At 35.7% G+C, this 24,991-nt stretch overlaps 3 protein-coding genes across 3 annotated transcripts in view; 2 read left to right on the top strand and 1 right to left on the bottom strand.

Moving 5' to 3' along the window:
- Positions 1 to 15,958, bottom strand: part of LOC144479070 (acyl-CoA Delta-9 desaturase) — a 43,746-nt gene extending 27,788 nt beyond the window's left edge. The window contains exon 1 of the mRNA XM_078197575.1: positions 15,829 to 15,958. The gene's annotated coding sequence lies outside the window, so the exon portion shown is untranslated. The remainder of the gene's footprint in view (positions 1 to 15,828) is intronic.
- Positions 2,560 to 19,134, top strand: LOC144479086 (acyl-CoA Delta-9 desaturase). The gene is made up of 6 exons (XM_078197594.1): positions 2,560 to 2,988; positions 13,394 to 13,758; positions 16,238 to 16,368; positions 16,550 to 16,755; positions 17,141 to 17,326; positions 17,589 to 19,134. The coding sequence occupies exons 2-6, from the start codon at positions 13,488 to 13,490 to the stop codon at positions 17,890 to 17,892; spliced, it is 1,098 nt and encodes a 365-aa protein (XP_078053720.1). The 5' UTR covers positions 2,560 to 2,988; positions 13,394 to 13,487; the 3' UTR covers positions 17,893 to 19,134.
- Positions 19,135 to 20,869: 1,735 nt separating this feature from the next.
- LOC144470357 (acyl-CoA Delta-12 desaturase) lies at positions 20,870 to 24,912 on the top strand. Its single transcript, XM_078181387.1, has 5 exons — positions 20,870 to 21,374; positions 21,717 to 21,847; positions 22,337 to 22,542; positions 22,906 to 23,085; positions 24,109 to 24,912. The coding sequence occupies exons 1-5, from the start codon at positions 21,236 to 21,238 to the stop codon at positions 24,413 to 24,415; spliced, it is 963 nt and encodes a 320-aa protein (XP_078037513.1). The 5' UTR covers positions 20,870 to 21,235; the 3' UTR covers positions 24,416 to 24,912.
- The last annotated feature ends 79 nt before the right edge of the window (positions 24,913 to 24,991 follow it).

Below are 24,991 nucleotides of genomic sequence, written 5' to 3' on the forward strand. Positions count from 1 at the left end.
AACCCACCCTGTTCCATTTCTTGGTATAATAAATATTGCAGGGTTGCAGACGAAGATTTGCAGGGTATTTTGAAGGGTTGCGAAATAAGATTTTAGGGAGCGAAATATTATTTACTGTCTTTAAGATATAAAATATTAAGTATCACATGAATTAAGAGGAATATCTTAATGTTGGAGAATTTGTTTAGACGTTTGTAGAGAATTTTAAATTATTGTCGGTTGTCTGTAGAATTATGGGGTTGTTCGGGGGTTGAAGATACCCTGCGTTTCCCTGGCCGGTTGCATCGATCCGTGGCGCTGCTGCTGCTGTTTGCAGAGACGCCGGGGATTAACTCTTTGCTTTTCAGATTTATGAAGGAAAGTTCTATGGAAAATTTCATATAAAATAATCTAGCTTTATAAGGGATGTTTAATATGTATATTATTGCTTTTAGTTACTTAAAACGCGTTCATAGTTTTTAGAGATACATTGGTTTAGTAGATGCCTATCTAGTGGTACCAACAGGTGGTAAATGCGATAGATTCTGTTATTAATTTTCCACAAATTTAAAAAACAATTCTCCATAATTTTAATAATAATTATCATTCTCCAAAATTTTAAACGCTGGAAGTTTAAAGGGCTATGGTAGTCACATGACTTCGTGGATTCAATAATTCAATCTCTGCTGTTCAGACTCTAATGTAAAAATGGTATTTTCTACCGATACATAGCTGATTGTTTAACAACGAGGTGGAACCACCAGTGTTTTCTAATTTAACTAATTCAAATGGAAATATTTTTCGAATCGAATAAATCGGTGACAGTGAATCATTGGATCTGCAGCAATTAAATTTTTTACATTTGTTAAGCAATGATTTTTAACTAATTTTAGATACAATAAAATATAAGTTGAAATATAATTTAATGAACTGTCTTTTACTTATTGTGTAATTAAAGGAATTTATTGTGTTAATTTTGGGATTGTTAGGTTTCTATACGATGATATGGTAATTTTGAATGACGTTGTTTAGAGTAGATTCCTATTGAATTAGTGGCAGGTGCTGCCAATAGGCGAGAAATGTTATAAGTTCTGTTGGTAAATGAGGGATCTGTAATCTTTCAATACTAGATTGGTTTTGTTAGTGTTGAATAATATTTGTAAATAACTAGTAACTAATATTATGTTTTAAATATAAAGTGAAATTTTCACAATTGAAGTATTTCTATTTTGTTAATCTACAGCATAAACTTTTTATTATAGATAGTGTAAGATACTTCTCAGGGATGCAAACAGATCAAGGAGAGAATTATTATTAGAGTGCAAGAATTAATAATAATTGCGAATCAGTTGTCGATCATCGGTAATTATAAAAATACAATAATGCATATGAAAATATTGCATATAAAGAGAACGCTTTATTCGTAGTTATAACATAAGTATACTACTGTAGTTATATTATAAAAATTTGTTTAATATAGCGCCGTGATTTACCATAAATATTATCTACTATATTTTATTCAATTATAGTGCAGAAAATTTCAAATTCTAAAACATCGATCTACGAAATTTAACAAAAGTCTGTACACTCCTGTTTTGCATAGCATTAATATTAAAAATGTTCTTACAATTTTCGATCGATATCAATCATATCCACCGCACCCACGTCTCTATCGTTAAAACATCTCACAATTAAAATTTCCTTATCGCGCCGATAATCGACAGGCAACAGTCCACTTCAATCAAAAGTACTACAGACTTATAAGGAATTAGTTACAGGTGTTGAATGGACTCCAGTTTTATTAGGAAACATGTCGCACCTGTTACGAACGGAAATTTTTTCCTAGTCACGTGTACAGTGTCGTCGTACACATGATCGAGATCTGTTATTAAAAGTTTTAAGTCCGACAGCATTTTCAAAACGAGGACACAGAGCCAACACCTGCCACCATTTGTGTCATGTTATCATAATATTAATTTCTACATCACTGCGGATTGATATCGATTTGAATTGAATTTTATATTATATTTTAATGATTGTAAAATCGTCATAAAAATATAATATCGAAAAATCGAATAATAAAAACTGGAGATCTGAATAAATAGAGATCCAAATAAATTGGATCTCGTCACTATTACGAGACGACGCATGTATGCAATTTTATTGGCTGGTATGCTTAACGTTAAAAAATTGTTATAAATTACCCCTTAGCTTGTAAACAAAGCCAGACGATTTTAGAAGAGAAGGATACAATTTTTCGAACCTGGCGGCTCGTTTTAACAATTGTTCGAACCTGGCGCCTCGTTTTTAGAATTGTTAACAATCTGCTGTTACAAAAAAGATCCGCTCGAAAAATTGTCTTTACTTTTCCCAAATTCTACAGTTTTGCTTTAACAAGTTCAAGGTTTATTGGAGAGAATCTCTTGTACTTTGAAAGATGCCCGAACCCCTCAGCGAGCAGCAATATATGTACACAGACGCGTCGGATCATTCTAAACAGCCGCTGTGTACACGCTGATAGAGAACAAAAACGGAGCCGTTAGACGGTGAATCCTCCCGGCGATCGATCAGATCAGTCGCAGACAAACTTCTCCGGACGACGCGTCGCGCGTGTCGTGCCTCTATCCGTCCCCGCTGACTTCTCGCGCGCGAGCCACCGGTTCCGTCCCCGGCGCGTACCAGTTTTGTTATTCGCGGCGTACGTGCTAGAACGCGGAACAACAATGTTTACTTGACGGCGCACACGCACACACGTCGCGCCGCTGGTAGAATCTCTCTCTCTCGAAAAAGAGCCGCCTCCGCTCGCGCTTCCTTTTCGTCGAGAGTTCGCTGTTCAACGTGCGCCACGTGTTCGAATCTGGAGGATTAATTAACCAGCTGTGGCTGACGCATCTGCAGTTCACGCGAATTCGTCAATCGGCAACCCGATCGCCGCTAACACACACATGCCGCTGATATCGGCCCCGATGAGTGGCCGACACACGAGGGCGTAAGCGCGCTATCTTGCAGGTGCGAACTAGTCCGTGGAAAAAGAACGGGGAGCTTTATGTTGTATCTGATAGGGAAAGTGTCTTCGCTGGTTCCTGGTAGTGTGAACGAGAACTTCGCGACGATTTTTTAAATTTTTATTGTGGCGAGACAGCGCTTGGAAAGCGGAGATAGACGTAATTAAAAATTCCATAGGAAATCTTCACTATTTATGTCGATAGAATAATTATTATTCAATTATTGAGATTCCGTTTTAGTGATCTAAACTATAGCGAACACTCTCAACTGATGAGAATCTATAAAAATTCATATTAATATCAATTTCACTTGTCAATATGAATTTAATTTACAAGAATTATAATTTAGCTCCTGAGTTCAATTTTTCAGAATTTGTCACATTAATTCTCCACATTTTAATTTCTAATTTCAATTTAACATTTAAAAATATTAAGATATGTCCTAGAGTCGCAGATTTTACAATTTTATAAATATTCAGGACAGCAAATGACTAATTAGAGCGTTTCTTGTTCGGCATTCGTTATCCGGACAGAAATTGTTGCGTCAATGGAAAAATTATGCTCGTAACTCTTTATATCAATAACATAATTTCCACGATATTTATGTCATATATATATATATATATATATATACTTCTGAAAACCTGTTTATACCAGTTATGACATTAAAAGCAAACGTCCGAGCGGACGGTCGAACTATGCGCTGAATACAGAAGGATTGTTGCCTGGAATACGGCAAGGTCGTAATCTTGAAAAAAAAATGCAAGCGGAAAACAGACGGCAACCATGTACTTAATGTCTTTCCATCTCGACGAAGATCGATTCAGCCTTGAACGAACCTGTAGTCTTCGCAGGGATTCATTGATGCGCTTCGATTCGCGCCGCTCTTGAATGACTCTTTTTTTTCTTTTAACGTCTCGCGACTTCTTCTCGGTAACGATAGACGTTCTCCACGCGATAAAAGTATATCTATTTCAACGTTCCGGCGTGCTCTAAATGTATAAAAGATGCTAATGTGCTGGTAACGCGGCCGGAGTACCAGTAAATCATACGCATGCAATAATGAGCAGGATATGTAATCGTATGCGTCACCCGTAGCATCGTTATCCGCGATGTCGCCGCTGTGTGATTTATTTTGTTATACTCCTGCGCATGATAAGTAGAACATGTAATTGATGATCAGACCCCGTTCGACAAGGCCTCGCGAATTGTCACGCTAAGGTTGATCGCCTCGCGATTGAATTTTTATTCGATTTCAGAACGCGATATGGAATTTCGTGAGAATTACTTTTGAATTACTTTTGTTTGGTGGAATGATAATATTCGTTTTGATCAGAGTACAGTTTGATTGCTCGTTTGTCAGTGATACAACGCTTTGAAGAAATTGGAAGATATTAATAAGGAGATAACATTAGAATAACGTGATAATAATAATTAATAAATGTTTATTTCCAGCTTTATTAGTAGACTGCAAATGCCTCTGCAATTTTTTAGTTTTTAAAACTTGACTTGAGAAAATTAAATTTAATAATATTCCCAGTGAATAAAAGCTGAGCAACGATCATTGTATGATCAAGTTACAATCGAGTTACATGAAAGATAATTTCAACACTCGCGTCACTATTTGATAAAATAAAATAAAATGGAATAAAGTGGAACAAAATGAAATAAAATTAATTAGAATGGAATAAAATGAAATAAAATGAATTAAAATGAAATAAAATGGAGCGAAATGAAATAAAATGAATTGAAATTAAATAAAATGAATTGAAATTAAATAAAATGAAACATAATAAGATAAAATTAAATAAAATCAAGTAAAATTAAATAAATAAAAACAGTAAATTAGGTCTAAAAATAAGCAGTCTATTGTCCAAAGAAATAAATAAATATATAATCCTTCGTCGTAAATCATATTATTATCCTCCAAACGCACAGCGAGATTGCATAACGCAAAATACAGAAAACGCCCGAAAATTCCAGGAAACAGAATTAATGCAGCTCTCAGTCACATTTTGCGATGACGCGCAGGATCCATGTGTGCACGCTGTATACACATATAATACGCGCGCGGTCGTGTGCGAGCAGAAATTCTTATGAATCATCGTTTCATATAAGATGGTCGTAAGACAAGTTACTAGTTTCTCAGACTTAGACCACCTTGTTGCCGAAATGACGTAATATCGGTCATAGATGAGCAGATACGTTTCTACTCCCGATAAATGAACCGTGCGTACTAGCACGTTGCTCGTTGCCAATCGTTGGCGAACTATTAAATCGCTTCTATCTCGCCTGCATCTCATCTCATTAGCAAACGGCAAAGAACGTCTCTCGCGATTTATGGAAATTGCGGAAACGTGTTTAAAACATGAGCTTCTTTTTAAACGATGCTCGATCGGTCTCTTCGAACAATGGTTATTCTGATTTTTCTCTAAACCCTTTGCACTCCGAGGAAACAATAAAATTCGTTCACGTCTCCGGATAATTTTTATACGAACAAAGTTTAGATTTAAAAAATTGTTGAATAAACTATTGGTATGAATAACAAATACCAATTACATAAAAGTTCCGTAAAAGTTAGGTTATGTAAGGTTATGTCTTACATCTTGGATGATTCCTTATTCTTTGCAATAGATGCATAAATTTGTTAATTCGCATAAAGGTCCTGGGTATAATGATTATATAATTTTATAGTTGTTATCCGATCATTTCACGTGGATCTCGGTCACGATTCGTTCGAAAGAAGCTGCGACAAATAGGATGCTAGCGGTAGAAAGACCGATTCGGCCGTGAACTATAAATTCCAAACAATAAATTCTAATTAAAGGCTCTCCACCGTTGGAAATGGAAGGCGTCGTCAAACGACCAAATTACGTTGCTCGGGTCGAAAACACATATTCATCGATCTCGAGAGACCCTCGTGTCGTTACGGCAGAACTGCCGTAATACGATCCTCAGAATTTAGGGCCAAATAAGACGGGGACCCTCCGTTGGTACGACTTAATAACATAAAAAATATTTGTACACCACTGTTACGTCTTAATAACATAAAAAATATTGGTACACTATTGTTACTTCTGAATACTATTGTTACTTCTGGTATACATTATTTAGTATAATTTTTAGAATTGCTAAAGTAATAGGACTAATAAACAATTTTTATTTTGCACACTTTGTGTGTTGTAAAATAAACTAACCCAAAAGCACAAAAATATATTGTCTTCGTTAATTATGGCTACTGTATAAATTTTATATTATATAATATTAATAGTTATATTAATATTAATTGATGACTACTAATATTGCTATAGATAAAAATATAGAATAAATATAAAAGCATTAATATTGATATTATTGTTTCTATACGAGAAAGCTTTCGAATCCTGGCAAGAAGACAATGGTTTCGGAGAAATAATACTCGAAAATCATTGTCAAGGTGACCTAAGTCTATTTTCCAAAAACATCGACCTAGCTATTTAAATTTCATTCTAGCTATTTTAATATTTATTCTAACTATTTTAATATTAATTCTAGCTATTTTAATATTAATTCTAGCTATTTTATTATTTCTACGTTGCGCATGATTTAATTTCTACAAAACAGAATTTAAACAATTAAATCAAGGGTTACAAAGCAACCCTTATAACCTCAAAAGATCATCACATTACCACGTTATCAGTTACGAATATTTTTTAATTTATTAAAATAGAAAATCCTTAAATATCCAGATTTTAAAATAGACGGACTTAGCTCACTTTTAAAATAAACTCTCCTACAATATAGTACATGTCATATGTCGCGCGATACCGGAACCTGTTACAACGAACGATCGTTGATTAAAACGAACCAGTTCGAGTCAGTGCGGACATTAAATGATTCATTGCCGATGTGATACGCGCCACTTCGAACGAGTTGCACGATCTTCAGCGAATCCGCGGCTTTTCTGAAATAACATTTATGTCACATCTCGCAAAAAATACATACACATACACGGTGTCCCTTATATTACCGACTCGATTGACGTAACGTATTTACATATTTACAGCCATCTTGAAACGAAAAAATCTCCAGCGTTCATAAATCCGCGAAAAATCGTGAGATGCTACGATTTTCGCTATCTCTAATTGTTTATACCTCGCGACGACGTCGAATCGATTACAAAACTCGTTTAAGCTTTCGTCGTCGGCCCAGATAAACGACGTAGGAATTTTAGATGTTATAATTATTTTAGATATACATTGTTTGTTAAATCGAGCATCGTAAAAGAGAAAACGAGTTATTTAGTTTTCGCAGAAAGTTATTGCGTTTGAAATGGCGTCCGAATATTAATAAGACGCGCGGCGCGAAAAAAGATCGTCGCCGTAACACGCGCCGTTAGGCGAAGCATGTTTAATACCGCTGTCTATAGTTAGTTAAGTAGTTGGCATTCGCTCCGGAATCATTTAAACGCCAACGCTATCTTGGGTGTGTTCATTATGTGTTTGTTGCATTGCGTCATCCTGACTCATCGTGAACGATCGGGAAGGTGGCAATTTGAATGTGCATCTCCCTTGGCGACTTTCTTCGCAGACTTTAAGCTCTTTCAACCCCTTGCCCCACGACTCCTTTCGCGCTAGATTGACTAGCCCTTATTTGTCGTTAATTATCTCTTCTATTGTCTTTATTTAATTTCGTTTCCAGACTTTGATAACAGAAGAATTCAATATTATTTCATTTTAGAAGAATTAAATTTTATTTCAATTTAGAAGAAATTAATTATTTATTAATTAAAAAATTTGCTAGACTTTGATAACAGAAGAATTCAATTTTATTTCAATTTAGAAGAATTCAATCCTTATTTCAATTTAGAAGTATTCAATCTTATTTCAATTCAGAAGAAATTAATTATTTATTAATCTAGTAAATTTTGCGTGGAATCTTTTATCACGAGTATGACTCGTTATAGCGCAAGAGATTAAGTAAATAACCCGATACCATTTTTTCATTGCAACAAATTCCTCTTTTTCTTTCTTTTTTTCTTCCGTTTCCGCGGATCGCCGCGTTTTTCGCTCGTCGCGTAATTCCGACAGCGCCCACGTGCACGCGCGCGGCCTGCATCGGTCTCTTTCGCGCGCCGTTGCATCATCCGTTGCATCATTTATTACGGGGAAAAACGGTTTAATTAAACGGTCGTCTTTTTTTTCTTTTAGCGAGAACAGCGGCCGTGAAAGAAATGTTAACGAACCCCGTGCGGCCGGCCCGTGTGAATCGCCCGCGCGTAATTCGCCCACCTACGGGGGCCGATCGTTTCCCACCGGGGCCTGAAACGTGATCGCAAATTAGAGAGAGAGAGAGAGAGAGAGAGAGAGAGAACATCGTTCGCTTAAAAGACAAATAAGCAGTGGCGTAGAATATTCATTCGTGGACATTAATTCGTGTTTACTCGTTACGGGCTCGTTAAATTCGATGAAAAGCGAAATATCCGATCGTATTTTCTTGAATGAACGATGCTATTAATCGGAGTGACGCGTGACTGTTTAGAGTTGGTTGTTGGTTAAACGACGCATCGCAGATCGTAAGCGAAACTAGAGAAATTATGATTAATAATATAACTAATAAAAAGGCAACTGTAATTACTATAAGTAGCTATAATTGTAAAAAGAAGATTTTAAAAAGAAGAAACTTTGATATCAAGAAAGTCGAATTATTGAACAATTATTTGGAATAAATTGAATATCATTAAGTAGGCCGAATATGGATATTTACGCTTTTAAAATAAAAATCAGCTTTATGCCTTTTAAATGCACAGATATCATTAACAAGAAACCATAGTCAAAGATTATGTTATTATAAAGCAATCCTGTGCTGCGTTAATAAATAAACAATATATATAGCAACCAGGCCTATTTTCTCATTGATTCACCTGCGCCTTGAATGGCGTATCTATTTAAAACCCCTTAGGTCGGGCAGAGTGGATAAGTCGCATGGCGCCAGACACGCTGTTTTCACCCTTGGGGATATTTCATTAAAGTCCATGGGACACGTCTACGGGAAGGGCTAACAGCATTAGGGATGTCGGTACACAAACATAATGTATCGCTCGTAAAATAATGATCGATTCGTTAAGCAAGAATAGAAGAAAAATATAACAGAGAAGGTTACCTCTCATACAATGATAGAATAAAATAAAGATAAGGAGGGACGATAATAGCGAAATAAGAATTAAATATGTTAATAAACATGTAAGTAAATATATGAATAAGTATGTGGACAGATATAGAAATAAATATATAAATAAATACGTGAATGAAAACGTAAATAAATACGTCAATAAATACGTGAATGAAACGTAAATAAACACGTAAATAAACACGTAAATAAATACATAAATAAATATATTGTTCTCTAGAGTTCGTGACTGTCGACAAATAAAACAAAATAAGACGATCCTCTACGTAATAAAACGAATCTAAAACGTGATGTTTCGCGAATAAACAGATGGTATATTCAACACCTGGTGTCTCGAGAGCAAAAGCATCCAGATAAGACACGGAGTAGAGCCACATGTTAACATGAAAAAATCACGATTAAGATACGCGAAATTCAGAATTCGTTCTCGGAAAAATTCGTTATCTATCGAACGGTGACTTCGGCGATAGCATTTGTTAAATCGACGCCGTATTATCTCAAGTATAAACTAACAATAACGTCGTGAGGTACGACGCGTGACATGCGTGCGTGGAGCATTCGCTATACCATAGATCGATAGAATCAGCTATCTGAAATGCGATGACGTTTTTATAAACATTACTACTTTCAGGTTGAATTTCATGACGTTTCATAGTAATTAATACACCTGGCATTCGAATGATTATTCCGTTAAATATTGTAATAATTGTGATTTTACTGCACCGAGTATAATTGAAATAAATATTATTATGTTACTGTGAAATTTTATAGGAATAAAAATAGAATAAAATATCTTTGGGATGATTCTAAGATGATTGTATATCATTTATTGTCAACTCTTTCTCTTGGTAGTTAACAAGGTTTTTTATTTTATCTCTATAGATTCGGAAAAAATTATGGCTTATCAAATTTATAGGTGAATTTATAAAAAATGTTTGTAAATTTACAGGTGAATTTATACGTTAAAAATTGTAGGTTAATTTATAAAAAGTTGAAGGTAACTTTAACAGTTCCAGGAGGGTTAACAAAAAGTTTGGCGCAATCATTTCAAAGCTCTCCCTTAAATCATGCTATTTCGGCTCTGAAAATTTCCAGTCAGAATAAATTAGGCTGATCATGCTGCGTGATCCACCCTGTGTTACAGTGTCGCCGTATTCGTGACAATCGGGCGCAAAGGAATTAATCTATGTTATCCAAGTTTTATCACGAATTTTATACGTTAGAAACATTTACATTATCTGAAGAGCAACAAGCCCTACTTGAGATATACTTCGACAGAAATTCATGGTATTTGTAGAAGTCCAGAAGTCGTAATTTTTAATCTTCGAGCAATGCTGAACCGAATAATATGTTAACTGAAGCTGTCGTGTGAATAAAATTACTTTATTGAATAATTCACTGGGCACGTGGACAAATCAAGTAACCCTAAATAATAATAATAACAACTGTATTAATACATTGTTCTTCCTTTATTTTTATTAATACACTAGTAAATAATTTGAAAATGCTCTAATAACAATTATGAAATTTCAGTAAGAAAAAATCACTTTCGATAATAAACTATTTTTTAACAGTCCATGATAAACAAATTTGACGATATATCGTGCAAAAGTTATACTATTTCACTAGTTTTCAGTACAGTAGTGCTAATGTATTAATCATTTTTTACAACGTTATATACAGTTGTTTCTGATGATTATCTATTGCTTCTGGGAAAATGACATATACTAGCATTTGTAGAATTTGTTACTCCTTTATCGAAATTTCACCATCTACGCTACGATGTTCCATGTTACCCCCGTTCATTTCGTATTAATACTTTTCCAAGAACGGATCGATAATTGATAGAATCGCAGAGTTTGATCATGCAAAATTGTTTTAGAACGCTGACAATGATCTCCATATTTCTGTATTATACATTTATAGATTATATATTATATTATACGTGTATATTTATATACGATATATTGTACATATTTATATATTATATGATATGCCATATATGTATAATTATATATTATATGTTATACCATATATGGATATTTATATATTATATGTTATACCATATATGTATACTTATGCATGATATATTATACCATATATGTATACTTATGCATGATATATTATATTGCATACATTTATGTATTATATGTTATATTATACATGTATATTTATACATGACATATCATAATGTATATATATACATTATATCTGTTATATAAATCTCCTTAGAAACATTTCCACATAACAAATCATTCGCTTGCAATACGAAGAATCAGAATCGAACCACTTGCCCCATACATTTCCGCTTCCTCCCATTTTCATAGAATAATCTCCGTTATCTTTACAAGAACTCTGAATCTTTACGACTTCAACGAGAGTTGCCTCACGCGCTCCGTATCAATCCAATTCGCTCAGAAAATCCACCGTATCCAATCCCAGCCTAAACTCCAATTTCAGACGAAAACATACGATTTGCAGGAACCCAAACAGTGATCAGTATCTCTCTCCAGAGAGAAAAATGATCTCACGCACTCGCAGATTAGTATGAAATCTCAGCAGACACTGGTAAACACGGTCAAATATTAGTCCGACGTCTGAGCCCTTAACCCCTTGCCATTCTCTATAGAAATAATATAATTAGAATTTTTTCGATTCCTTTGATTTTTTAAAAACAAAAGGATATTTTTATATTTATCGTGTGCTTTATATATTTATTTGAATGTTTAAATATTGGCGAGGAGAGAATAAAATTTTATTCCTAGTTAACCCTTTACCGTACTTTGGCGAGGCTGACTCGCCATGGAAATTGATAGTAATAAATTATTAAGTATTCAAAGAGACAGAATCCCTCAACAATACGAAAACAATTAAACAATCCTTTCCTACCATAAAAATTCATCCCCTAAGTGGTTAAGTCTGACGCGTTAAAGTATATCAAAGGGTTAAGAATTTCGTAAACGCCAATCGAGGCAAGGGTTCCACGAGGCCCTGCGATCTAAGACAGCGCTCGGAATTAGTCACGCGCGCCTATCGCATTTCATCAAACTGCCTAATCTTATCTGCGCACTATATTCGTATTATTTCTTCAGACCCCGGACTTTTATCAGCGCACGAAAGCTGTCTGTCAAAAAAAGTCTCCCGAAAATCGAATCTCTCGCGGCGACGACTTGGAACGCGGCTTCATTCATCCTGACCGTCGAAAGTTGTGACGTCATAGCGATTCGGAAGGGTGGGGGGGGGGGGGGGGGGGGGGGGGGGGGGGGATTGGTGGAAAGAAATGCCACGATATATCTAATTCGTGAGCCGCGGTTCTACGAAGCCGATGGTACCTGAAAATAAATAGCATTATCAACGATGCTCGCGATACCGGGGCCTAGCTGTATCTACGATCGATGGACGGTATCTCCTAATACACGGCGCGGGGCACACGCAGTCTCTGCCGGTAACCCGCGCCGCGTGTGTCACATGTTCGCTCGTAATCCGGCCGCGTTTGTGAAAACGGGATTGAATCGAGGCGCGGAACGGACGACATGGAAATCGAACGATGAATAATCCTGACTGAGTAACGGTGGAACATTTATTATCGAGAAAGTTACATTTCTTTTTTTTTTAATCTTCGTCGTGAGCATAGGGTTTTAATTATTCCAAAGGCGGTGAGTTGAACAGTGTTACGTTTGCGTAATATATCGTCTCGTCTGTGCAACTGGATTTCTAGTTATTTTCAAGCATTTTCGTAAAAAAATTGAAAGAGTTTGCCGAAGAAGTATGCGTGGAGTATGGTTGCTGAAATATGTGGCAAACTAGTTGTGCAAATTTCGATTTTTATCACGATGACGACGGTGCAGAAGTGACGTTCGATATTTTTATGTTTCTTTTTTTTTTAATGATTGTGGTAGTCATTTTTGTAGAAAATAGTAGTGATGTTAGCAATAATTTTAAAAAGTAAAAAGCTGTGTTCACGAGAGTTGTAGTTACAAAAGTTGTATTCACGAGAGTTATAGTTACAACAATTGTAATTGCAACAATTATAATTACAACAGTTATAGTTACAACAATTGTAATTACAACAATTATAATTACAACAGTTATATAGTTACAACAATTGTAATTGCAACAATTATAATTACAACAGTTATAGTTACAACAATTGTAATTGCAACAATTATAATTACAACAGTTATAGTTACAACAATTATCTCCCAATACGCCATTACCGATAAACAACACCTTGCTTACAGAATCGTCCCGAGTTTCGCCTAAACTAAACCGATTTGCGGAGGATGCTGGATCATTGGATCGATTGAAGCAACAGCATAAATATTCCAAGCAAGAATGGCGCCCTTTCTCCCGGGCAAGGATCGCGTGCCATTCGCCGAGCAGCAGGACTGCGAGACGGAGAGCAACGAGGCGAATTTAAAGAACGAGAGAGTGCCGGAGACTGAAGATTTTCTGACGGTCGACGAGAATTATCGGAGCAGCAAGACGAAATACGTTCCGCGGATCAGATGGCCGGACCTCGTCGCGCAAATATTCATTCACGCCGGCTGCGCTTACGGCCTCTACCTCATACTGACGCAGGCGAAACTTCTCACTAATCTATGGGGTGAGTTCTCGAATTTCATATTTTTAATTTTATACAAATTTCAGTTCAAAATTTTATATTTTACTATGTTCAGAGAATTGTTAAAATTAGTTAAATTAACTTTTCAGTGTTCCTTTTTCAAAAAAGGGATGTATGTAGTTTTTTCTTGGAGGGGGGATTAATAATTAAAAATTGTTTATTCAGTGATTGTTATTGTAGTATTAATTACACTTCGTAGTGCTCTATACTTCACGCCAGCTCTTCTTACACAATAAATAATTTTCATCGGTTCCCGAAAGGAAAACCTTTGTATCATAGAACAAAGAATTATCGATGTTATCTTGGTGATTTTAAACAGCTCACGTGTTACCTCGGTGTTAACGTAACACGCGGTGTGCGACGACTAATTTTTTCGCGTTCCGCGACGGACGCGCGTGAAACGTCGATTCTTCACATTCGGTGCGTGTACGTCAGCGTTGCAACGTCAAACGCGGCGAAAGAACGAACCACGGACAGGAATAGCCGGCCGGTTACCACTTCCTTTACAATTATTATTAATCTATGACATCGTTGTTGACCGCCTCGGTATAGTGTAAATTATGGGAACTGACCCAGATTACTGTTTTCCACTGTTCCCGCGTCAAACTGATTCACGTTAGACAATTTAATATTCAACAAAACATGCGTTGAAGCGTCATTAAACGATAATGAAATCAGTTGTCGTTAGTTGTCTAATATTCATTTCGTATCGTTTAGTATCTTTTAATTTTGAAAATGGTTTTCAATAAAATAAAGGTGACGAGATAAATCTATTTATTGAGAATTTAAAAAATTTATTTTTTAACTATTGGGTGATTTATTTGGTTTTGAAATTGATGTTGCAATGGTTGTATATTTGTTGATATCTTGTTGGAGTTTTCAAACTCTCGAAAACCTAAATTTGATGTTTTTTAAGACTTCCAAGGCTTTTAATTTTAATATTTTTGAGTCTTAAAAGGCTTTTAATATTTTTGAGTCTTTAAAGACTTTTAATATTTTTAAGTATTAACAAGAATTAGGTATAGTCATATTGGTTCGATACTTTTCCATTTTATATATAACAACGGTAAAACGAAACTTTTAACAATCGAGCCTTTAAATAATTCACTGCGCAAATTGATTAACTCCATAAAAGAAAAAGACGAAGAAATGCAATGAAACAGTGTATATTCTTTTCTAAAATTCCTTTTATAATCTAAATCGAAATAAATATTGTAGAACGCATAAATACAAATGTAACTTTTATTTAACGGTATTTCTATGTAAATTTATAAGAAAAACTGGGCAAGAGGTAATCGTTAGTATTGTTACTATTTTTATGATATTAGTAAAAAGTTGTAACTATACCAAGTGCTTTCACATTTAAATTTAAGATTTAAAAAGAAAAATGGAATTAATCGATTTGTGCAACGAATCACTCAATTGTTTGTCAATTAAAAAAAATTTGGCAGTACATGCTTTCAAAAATACCTAATACATGATGCTTGTGCTAACATTTTTGCAAGACGTCCACGTGCTACAATAATCACGGCGTTATCAGGTGTTCGAGTTTAAGTGGCAGTCACTGTATATTACAAAAATCAGGATTTCCGATAACTTTTTCCTATTCACACATCTGTACGAACCGCGTTTTCGCTTAACTCTGTTTTCTGAACCTTTTCAAATTTTTTTCGATTTCGCAGCACTCGTTTCGATACACAACTTTTGACATTCAAAAGAAATTTCTTTAATAATCACGCTCCGCACTAGAGAATTACAAGAAATTTCAATTCGGAAAGGACACTTTCAACCCTTTCACTACGACAGTGTCGTCCGCCGAGGTACTGTCATCGAACGAAATCTCGCGCCAGAAATATGCACATTGTTGAAAGGTTTCGAATTAAAACTTGAATACGCTTTATTTTTAATTCAATTTAATACTGTTTAAAAAATACTGTTTAAAAAAAAGTAACACAAAACTGGCGAAATAAAGTGGCTGATTTTCGATCGTCAATATTCACAGGATAACATCGTATTAGGCATGCACTTTAGACGATAAAAAAATGTTCGTACCTGCGTTAGGCGTCGTGAATCGTCAGCCGACGAATGGGACGTTCGTTGATCGATAGAAGAATGACGGCCGATGAATCGTTTCCTATCAAACGCACGTCGATGTCTAATGAATAACGGCAAAACGGTTTTTCGTATTTATTGGTGACGGAATCTGCACACAATAATACCATATGCACAAGAAATCAGAATAATGAAAAATGAATTATGGAACTTAACTTCCTGTACGTACCGATGATACCATCGGAGGATGTCTTTTCGGGCAGTCACTGTAGTTTGCATATTTCTAACCTTTTAATCGGACTTTTAGACATTACTATTAGTATTACTATTATTATTATTATTATTATCGAAATATACCTTACAATTTCGTAAATAAATTTATAAATATAGCTAGCATACTTTTCCACAGCTTTCGTGACTATAGTAATTTCCGCGTTCGGAATAACTGCCGGCGCTCACAGGCTATGGTCCCATAGAGCCTACAAAGCAAAGTGGCCGCTGCGACTGCTTCTGATCTTCCTGTTCACGATAGCCGGCCAGGTAAGCAAATTAGATTATTTTTGAATTAATTAATAATATAGAATAAAATAGAATCTAATATAGTACAATATATACAACGTAATCCAATTTATAATATAGCATATGATGTATAATATAATATAATTTAGTATAATATATTATAGCGGAGAATTTTGAAAGTAAGTCGAATTCATTTTTACAGAGGCACGTCTACGCGTGGGCGTTGGATCACAGGGTGCACCATAAATACAGCGAGACAAACGCCGACCCCCATAACGCGAAAAGGGGTTTCTTCTTCGCGCACGTCGGCTGGCTGTTTCTAACGCCTCACCCGGATGTCACTTTGAAGCGGAAAGCTGTCGACATGAGCGACCTGGAAGCCGACTGTATCGTCATGTGGCAGAAAAGGTACTAAATAATGCAATCAATTGTCCCTCGGCTTGTAAAGTAAAACAGTCAACTTGAATATACGGAGACATAGTTGCCTATTATGTGTAAATAATGGTATAAAATAGCAATTATAAAAATCGAGGCTCGAATAATAGTATCACCTCTTCTCGAATTGTCTATTTTTTGTTAATATTATTAATCGCTAAGGTGATTCTCTCTGTGTTAGATAAGTTAAATAATCTAAATACAGTAAAACAATCTAAGATAAATATTTGTAAAATATTTATATATTTATATTACTATTGAAATAGTAACAAGTAAAAATGTACCAATCGATGCTAAAAAATCAGGCGAATAAAAACAAACAAAATTAGGTCAGGATGAATATGTTTTGATTTTTCAGGCTCTACGTACCTCTGTTCTTCCTGTTCACCATCGTTTTGCCGGTCAGTGTGCCATGCTATTTCTGGTCCGAATCTTTGTGGACCTCTTTCTGGGTGAACTTCAACTTCCGGTTCTGCGTGACCCTCAACGTAGCCTTTTGCGTGAACAGCGTCGCGCACATGTGGGGCCACAAACCTTACGACAAGTAAGTTCCTATCCCCGCATTTACGATTCATCAACATGCTAATTAATCGTTTACGGGCTTTAAGGCAGCGGCAATACAAAGACACTCCTTTAATATAAATATACTTTAAAATAGATATAATATAATATAAATTTACTTTAATATACATATTATACATAACACATAAAAAAACTGACATAACCTAACATAAAATAGCGTTCTTCTATGTAAACCACCCTAATAATTTCCCATTCTTCTCTAACTAAATTTTAAACAATTTCAGGTTCATCTCTCCGGTGGAAAACGTGGTGGTTTCCATAGCAGCTCTAGGCGAGGGCTGGCACAACTTCCACCATGTATTCCCATGGGATTACAAGACGGGGGAGCTGGGAAATTACAGATACAACGTAACCACCGGCTTCATCGACGCGTTCGCGAACATTGGCTGGGCATACGATCGCAAGTACGTGTCACCGGCTATGGTGCGACGAAGGGCGAACCGATCAGGCGACGGCACCCATGTCTGGGGCTACGGCGACGCCGACATCCCCGTCGAGGATCTTCGGGAACTGAAACAGATGAGCTAGATCAAGAGATGATTTGTTTCTCGTCCGAGGAACAGATTATATTTCGAGAAATCTCAGGTTTTCGAAAAGTGGACCAAAGAGACGATGAACATCGATCGACGTCCTGTTGAGAGAGAGAGAGAGAGAGAGAGAGAGAGAGAGAGAGAAATAAAGAGAGAAAGGAGGCATCCTCTCGCATAACGAGATCGGTGCACAATGTTAATTATTTCGAGTTGAAAACAAGCTATAGTTTTGATACTACTGGCTCGAAAATTATTTCGAACCGAAAATAAGCTACAGTTTTGATTCTGCTGGCTTGAAAATGATATCAAGCTGAAAACAAGCTATAGTTTTGATTCTACTGGCTTGAAAATTATTTCAAGCTGAAAACAAGCTATAGTTTTGATTCTACTGGCTCGAAAATTATTTCGAGCTGAAAACAAGCTATAGTTTTGATACTAATAGCTCGAAAATGATTTCGAACCGGAAACAAGCTATAGTTTCGAAACTAGTGGCTCGAAAATTGTTTCGAACCGAAAACAAGCTATAGTTTTGATACCAGTGGCTCGAACACGAATTAGTTCGAAAAGCTTGCGGCTTCGCGTGCAAAGAAACGTGAATTAGCAATTTCTTCGATGAAATGTACGAAGTATGGATTGGTGTAACGTCTCGGAGTGCCTTCGGGCCTCCTCGTTCGTATCGTGTTCGTGTGAAATGTATTTTATCGTTAATGGGCGTACAGTTACTGCCAAAAGTATCCCGACACTACTGTACCTTCGTCTCCTACGTTATATAATTAAATAGATATTTATTGAAAGGAGAATATTAAAATAGAGTATACAAATGTCGAAATACGACAAACATTACGGTTTGGTAAAAAATGCTAGCTAAATAATTAAAGAAACATGTCTAGCATCGAATTTTCAAGAGTTGTCAAAATAAATTTTCATTTCATTTTTATTACTAGCTTTATACCTTCATTCTTTAATAATATATTTGAAGGTGTTTGGAATTTTTCAAATTATTATTTATTACTTTAATATACCATAAGGAGTATTTTCTGTTTAATGTATATTTATTTAAATATATGGCGTAGGAGTTACGTTAGTGTTTGGATATTTTTCGGAGTCTCACTGTAGATAGAAATAGTGGTGTTTGCAGAATGTCGAACTTGCGAGTCTAGCGTGTATTAGTTGAAACATTGTACAAAAGAATCTGTATTTTTAATTAAAAATAACGTGGGAAGTTCTGTGAGCTAAGAAATATAGAGATATTTTTATACATGTTTATAGTTCCCTTCACTGCCTTCAGGAGCTATTACAGATCAGGGCAAAGGTAGAATAGTGGAAAACGCAGTACGATTAACTGGGCATTAAACAATTACTTTACTTAACTATACTCAACCCACTACCTGCCGTATACGAAAATTAATAAAATTATGAAAATATCTACATAGAGCTTTTATTTTAAGCTTACTTAACCTGAATTACCATTATTATTAATATTATTTATTTCCAAATTATTTTCATTTATAATCTAATATTAATTTATATTATAAATATTAGACAAATATAAGAACAATGGCAGGTGCTGGGTTAATAGCTGAAAAATCGACAAATCATTTTGCAAAATGTGAACATGACCGTTCTGTTTGATCCTTCTTCAATTCCACTGGAAATAATAATTCCTTGGGAGCTTCTCTGCGATGAAAATATTTTTACATTATTAAAGTACTCGTCGTAATTTATTTATGGTATTAACAATGCTGAAAATAAAACGATTACTATCTAAAGCTTCAATTTTTAATTTCCACGAAGTTTGTGAGATCTGGTGCAAATAAACTCTGAACATAGACAAGGAACAAGGATAAATTAAATTACAATAATTCATGAAAAATCGTGAATCTAATGTTCAAAGGGTTATTTAAATGTTCTCGTACATCCGACCGATAAATATTAAAAAGGGAAGGTGAGAATCCGTGGAACAAAGTACTACTTGTCATGAGTCAGAATAATTTCAATTCCGCTTCTGTTATGTTCCTCAATAAATTTTAACATTCATATTGAAATATTTATAGATTTCCAATGTTTTTCATGCGTCCGTATGCGCCGCTCGAACGTATGCATATGTGCCAACGTGTTTCCCACTAAATAATTAAAAAACGACTTTTGATCGGTTCGCTGCTTTCGATGACTGTACTCGGCGTTAATTGTTCCATTTCTTCGCGATAAGTACAATCGTAAAAAAACTGTTAACCGGTTAACAGAGATGTACAAATGATACCCTTGAATTTCTAACATTAGTTTCAGGCAATTAAAAAATTATTTTAAATTCAATAAAACATTGCTTCAGTGGAATTAAAAAATATATTAGACACAATTTGCATTTAATTCAATTCAGTATTTAATGGACAACGCGTTCGCCATTATAAAGCTAATTTGACATTTTTTACATGAAATATAAAATAGCAGTCTGACGCTATTAGTGAAAATGTTAAATCTTTCATCACGTTTCTCGCGCAATGAATTCGCGATACTCGTTCACCCCGATGCTCTTCATTAAACGATAATTTTGACAAAACTGCAAAACATCGAGCGCGCATGGTACAATTACAATGGCTTATTAGTCACCTAGTCGCTCGATTCAGCGGGAACTCTGACATTGCATTTGCAATGTTGCGTCACCACGGCCCGCGTTATCGTGTTCTACTCGAAATGATTCTCGAAACCGCAGAACTTTCCAGTGAAAGCCGCCTGGAAGAACAGAACAAGCCACATTAGCATTTCTTTTCTTTCTCGTTAGCGGAACACTTGCTCGCGATTCGCCCGATATTTTTCGTGGTTTACGTAAACTGGTTCCGTACCGTCGCGGAGACAACAAGCCCGCGGACACACGTCGACGTGCGCGCCGAATTAAAAATAAAGGAAATGACGGTGTAAAATGGTGTACAAATGAATTCCGAGGTGGCGGCCAGGTCAAACAACACGACTCGGACGCGGCGTAGAGGCATGGTAGTTGGTTTCGGGTCTTCCAGAAGCACGTTTCGCGCTGTGATAACACCCCAGGTAAAGTCTGCCGCGGAGAGGGCCCCGGTTATCGCGCCTTCCATCCTTCGATCTCGCGGATCACGGTTTCGACATCCGAGACAATAGTCGACCACCCCACCGTGGACCCTCCGCGCCTGGCGATACGTTCTCGGATGTTAGAGCTCGCCGCTGAGGTATCGCCGCGTTCGAAATATCGCGCGACCGAAATCGGAGCGAGCAAAGCGAAAGATTCAATTCGGATCGTTTAATTATCCAATTCCTGTTGGTCCGTTCGCGGCCGTTTACGTGTGCGAATATCGTTTGCTTGTGGTATCGGGATGGCGAGCGACAAGAAGACCGAGAAGAAGCAGGACATCAGATGGGCCGCCGTCCTTTGGTACATTCATCTGCACATTCTGGGGCTATACGGGTTATGGCTGACGTTCACTTCCGCCAAATGGATGACCGTGTTCTTTAGTAAGACACTTTTGTGGACTTTGACGCTGATGTCGCTCGCATTAATTATCGACGTATTGTTCCTTCGATGAGATATGCTTCATTTTTTAATACTCTTCCGTATCTCTTTCTATTAGCAAATCGACATTGTTTTAACAACTTTCGGCGGACGATTGTTTATAATTTGTTTAGCGATTTCTTACGATTTTCTGAATAAACCGCTGTAAAAGAAAGTTTATAAAGTTTATAAAATTCACGTTGAATTCAATGATAATTTCGAAGGAAATAAATGTAGTAAATCTAGTGATATACGAAGAGTGATTATGAAGAAATAAAAAAAGCAATGCTCTTTCAAAATTTCAGCACTTTTCATAACAGCTCTAGGCGCTATCGGCGTGACCGCCGGCAGTCACAGATTATGGGCGCACAGGTCTTTCGAGGCGTCGCCATTGCTCAAACTGTTCCTCGTTTTGGCTCACACCCTCGCCGGTGTGGTAAGTGGTCGAAAAGATACTAACTTAATAATGTCAATAGAAGAAAAAAAATGTAAAGTAGAAAGTAAAATTGAGTCGACGCTTCTAAAATAGTATAAATTTTTTAAAGCTGTTCTCAATTAACTTGCATTAATTTTTCTGTAAATGTTAGAGAAGCTAGTTCACTGTACAGTAATTGAAATATTTTTTTGTTTGTCTTTTTTCACTTTTCTATCCGAGTCTATAAATAAAATTAAAAAAATGCATTTGCTACTCTTCGGTAACTTTTTAACTAAAAAATTTGTAAAAAATTTTCGTTGTAGGCTTCGATAAAAAATAGTGATAAAATGACTGTCTTTTTAAATATTTTTTAAAGTAACAAAATAGCGTTAATAAGATCACGCTGATCAAATAGCGTTAATAAAAATCAGTGTTAAAAACGGAGTGAAAACATTTTCAGTATTTTTTCTCAGAAAATCGGGAAGTGTTTAAAGGATTGCATATTTACAGGGGTCGATTTACGACTGGGTTCTCTACCACAGGATGCATCACAAGTATCTCGGGACCGACAAGGATCCCTACAACCACAAGAAAGGATTTTTGTACAGCCACTACGTGGGAAATATCCAGTCCCCGATAGTTGACTACGAACAGGCGCAAAAAGATGTGGATATACGTGACATGGAAACCGATCCGTTAGTCTGGATTCAGCGGAAGTAAGACAACTTGCATATAATTTCAAGCTAACATAACGATTCTAATTTCCATTACCAAAATTTTAATCTCATCTATTAATATCTCGAATTGTACTCAAATCATCGGCATCTTTGTTAATGAGAATTCATCTAATTTGGGACACCCTGTATATACCTTTGATACAATCGCACAAATGTTTATAAGTTGTTTTATTGAAAATTGAGAGTCTTATTTAATAATTGAGTTACCAGTACAGTAACTACACAACTAAATTTATATATCTACTTATATATAAATATATATTGACAACAAAATTATTTACAATGGACGACTGTGTCATCTATTAAAAAACATCGTCAGAGTGTCTACTTTCATTTGTTTAGATTCTACTGGATAATGTTTGTCGTATTTGGATTGTTGCTGCCGCTGAACGCGCCGCTGGAGTACTGGGACGAGTCCTTGACCAATATCGTGTTGATCACAGGAATCCTACGGTTCGCCATTACGGTGAACGTCGCGTGGATGGTGAACAGCGGCCTGCTGATATGGGGCAGCGCGAACAAGTTAATATCCATTTTTGCTACCGTCCGTTTACTGTACAGGCTCTTCTTCGCTATGCCGAAGAGCCACGGCTCCGTCATGATCAATCAAGACGGCATACGAGAGACGTAAAATAAATCGGAATTGCTATTGTAAATTCGCGAGAATACGTTGTTTATGGTAACATTACAAATATAGCAAATTTAGCGAAATTAAAATATTTTAAATGTAGTGAAATTTAAATACATTAAATATAGTAAAATTTAAATATAGTAAATATAGTGAAATTTAAATATAGCAAATATAGTAAATTTTAAACAATCGTGCAACAAATGGCTCTCCCGTTTACCATTTTCTAGGATAAAAATATCTGGCCCATAATTATTAATTTATTCGTTGACGATAAGGGTGCGTTATTTATCTGTAAAATTCATTCGCGTTTCCACTGAATTTTCCATCCACTTCCGGTGAATTTTTTAATATATTATTGCTGTTATAAAAATTTTTATATAAGAAACGATTCAACGAATTTACTAATTCCAGCATGCATTGTTATAAAATTGATTGATTGTCTAAATAAATTCAGTCTTATCGTTCTTACAGAGTAATTTTTGTAATAACTTTAGTGTTAATTAATTATGAGTATTCAGCGGATGAATTTACAATGGTAATCTAACGGTGGAAATAACTTCCGTTGTGAACCGATAGAGGACAGTAGTTGTATGTTTCAATAATAATTTTTCCGTGTCGGTAATAATCAGACGGTTTCTATGAATTTTAACAGGCTATATCCAAATATAAAATATTATTTTTCTTTTTAATTAATCCAAGGTTTATTCGTCCAAACTTTATTCTATTATTACTATATATTATTATTAATACATTACACTATATATTATTAGTAGTATTATATAGTAATAATAGAAGTAATAATAATAAAATAATAATGATTGCTCACTGTTTCCGCGACCAAATTCTTTAATTTCGCATTGTCAACGAACCAATTGGATCAGAACGCGATATTAACGCAAGCAACGTTGTTTCAGTGCTGAATCTAGTATCAGCGTGTTCATCATCAACAAGTCTAACTGGCCTTACTACCATTACATGGTACCGTCCGACTGGAAGACCGGCGAGTTCGGCGACTACGGCACCGGCTACACCACGAGCTTCCTAAAACTTTGCCAAGAATTGGGATTCGCCTATAAAATGCGAACGATATCCACCGAGGACGTCAGGGAGTTCCTCAATCAACTAGCAACGAAGAAGATCACCTTGGAGGAAGGACGCGATTGTCTCAAGGAGATGGCCGCGTACAACGCGCGGAAATCGCAACTGGAGCTTCAAAAATAGTATCTCTGAACGGGCAACGCTGACCTTTCAAAATCGCTAACTTTGCCCATCGAGCACATCCACGATTGGATAAAACGGTATCCACGATGTTCGTGTATTGTTCGAAATGGACAGCGAAATTATCTTCAAGTCAACGTCGATCGAGAACGATGAATGTGTTAGCGAAAACAAATTACACTTGCCTTGTACAGAGACGGAATAAATAAATTATAAAAAATCATATTTGAATTAATACTAATTCGATACTATAATACCAATAGCATTGAATTAATATTCACTGTAAAAAAAGATATACAGCGACTTCTTAAGATTTTTAAAACGTGATTTTTTTAAATAAATATCTGGCAGAAATGTGAATGAATTAATTTCTACCAGAACCGCGCAACTTATTTATTACAGTAGTCTTCCATTATCGATGAATCGTAAAACAATTGTGAAACGTGAAAAAATCGGCGCTACCGTTTAACCGAGATCCATTTTTTTAGATTTTCGAAATGTGCACCACCATTTCTTTGCCTGCCAATCAATCGTAATTCATAAGAAGAAAGCAAATGAATATAACTCGCCCCGAAACGA

The sequence above is a fragment of the Augochlora pura genome, chromosome 1 (assembly GCF_028453695.1).
Source record: "Augochlora pura isolate Apur16 chromosome 1, APUR_v2.2.1, whole genome shotgun sequence".
Taxonomy (NCBI): domain Eukaryota; kingdom Metazoa; phylum Arthropoda; class Insecta; order Hymenoptera; family Halictidae; genus Augochlora; species Augochlora pura.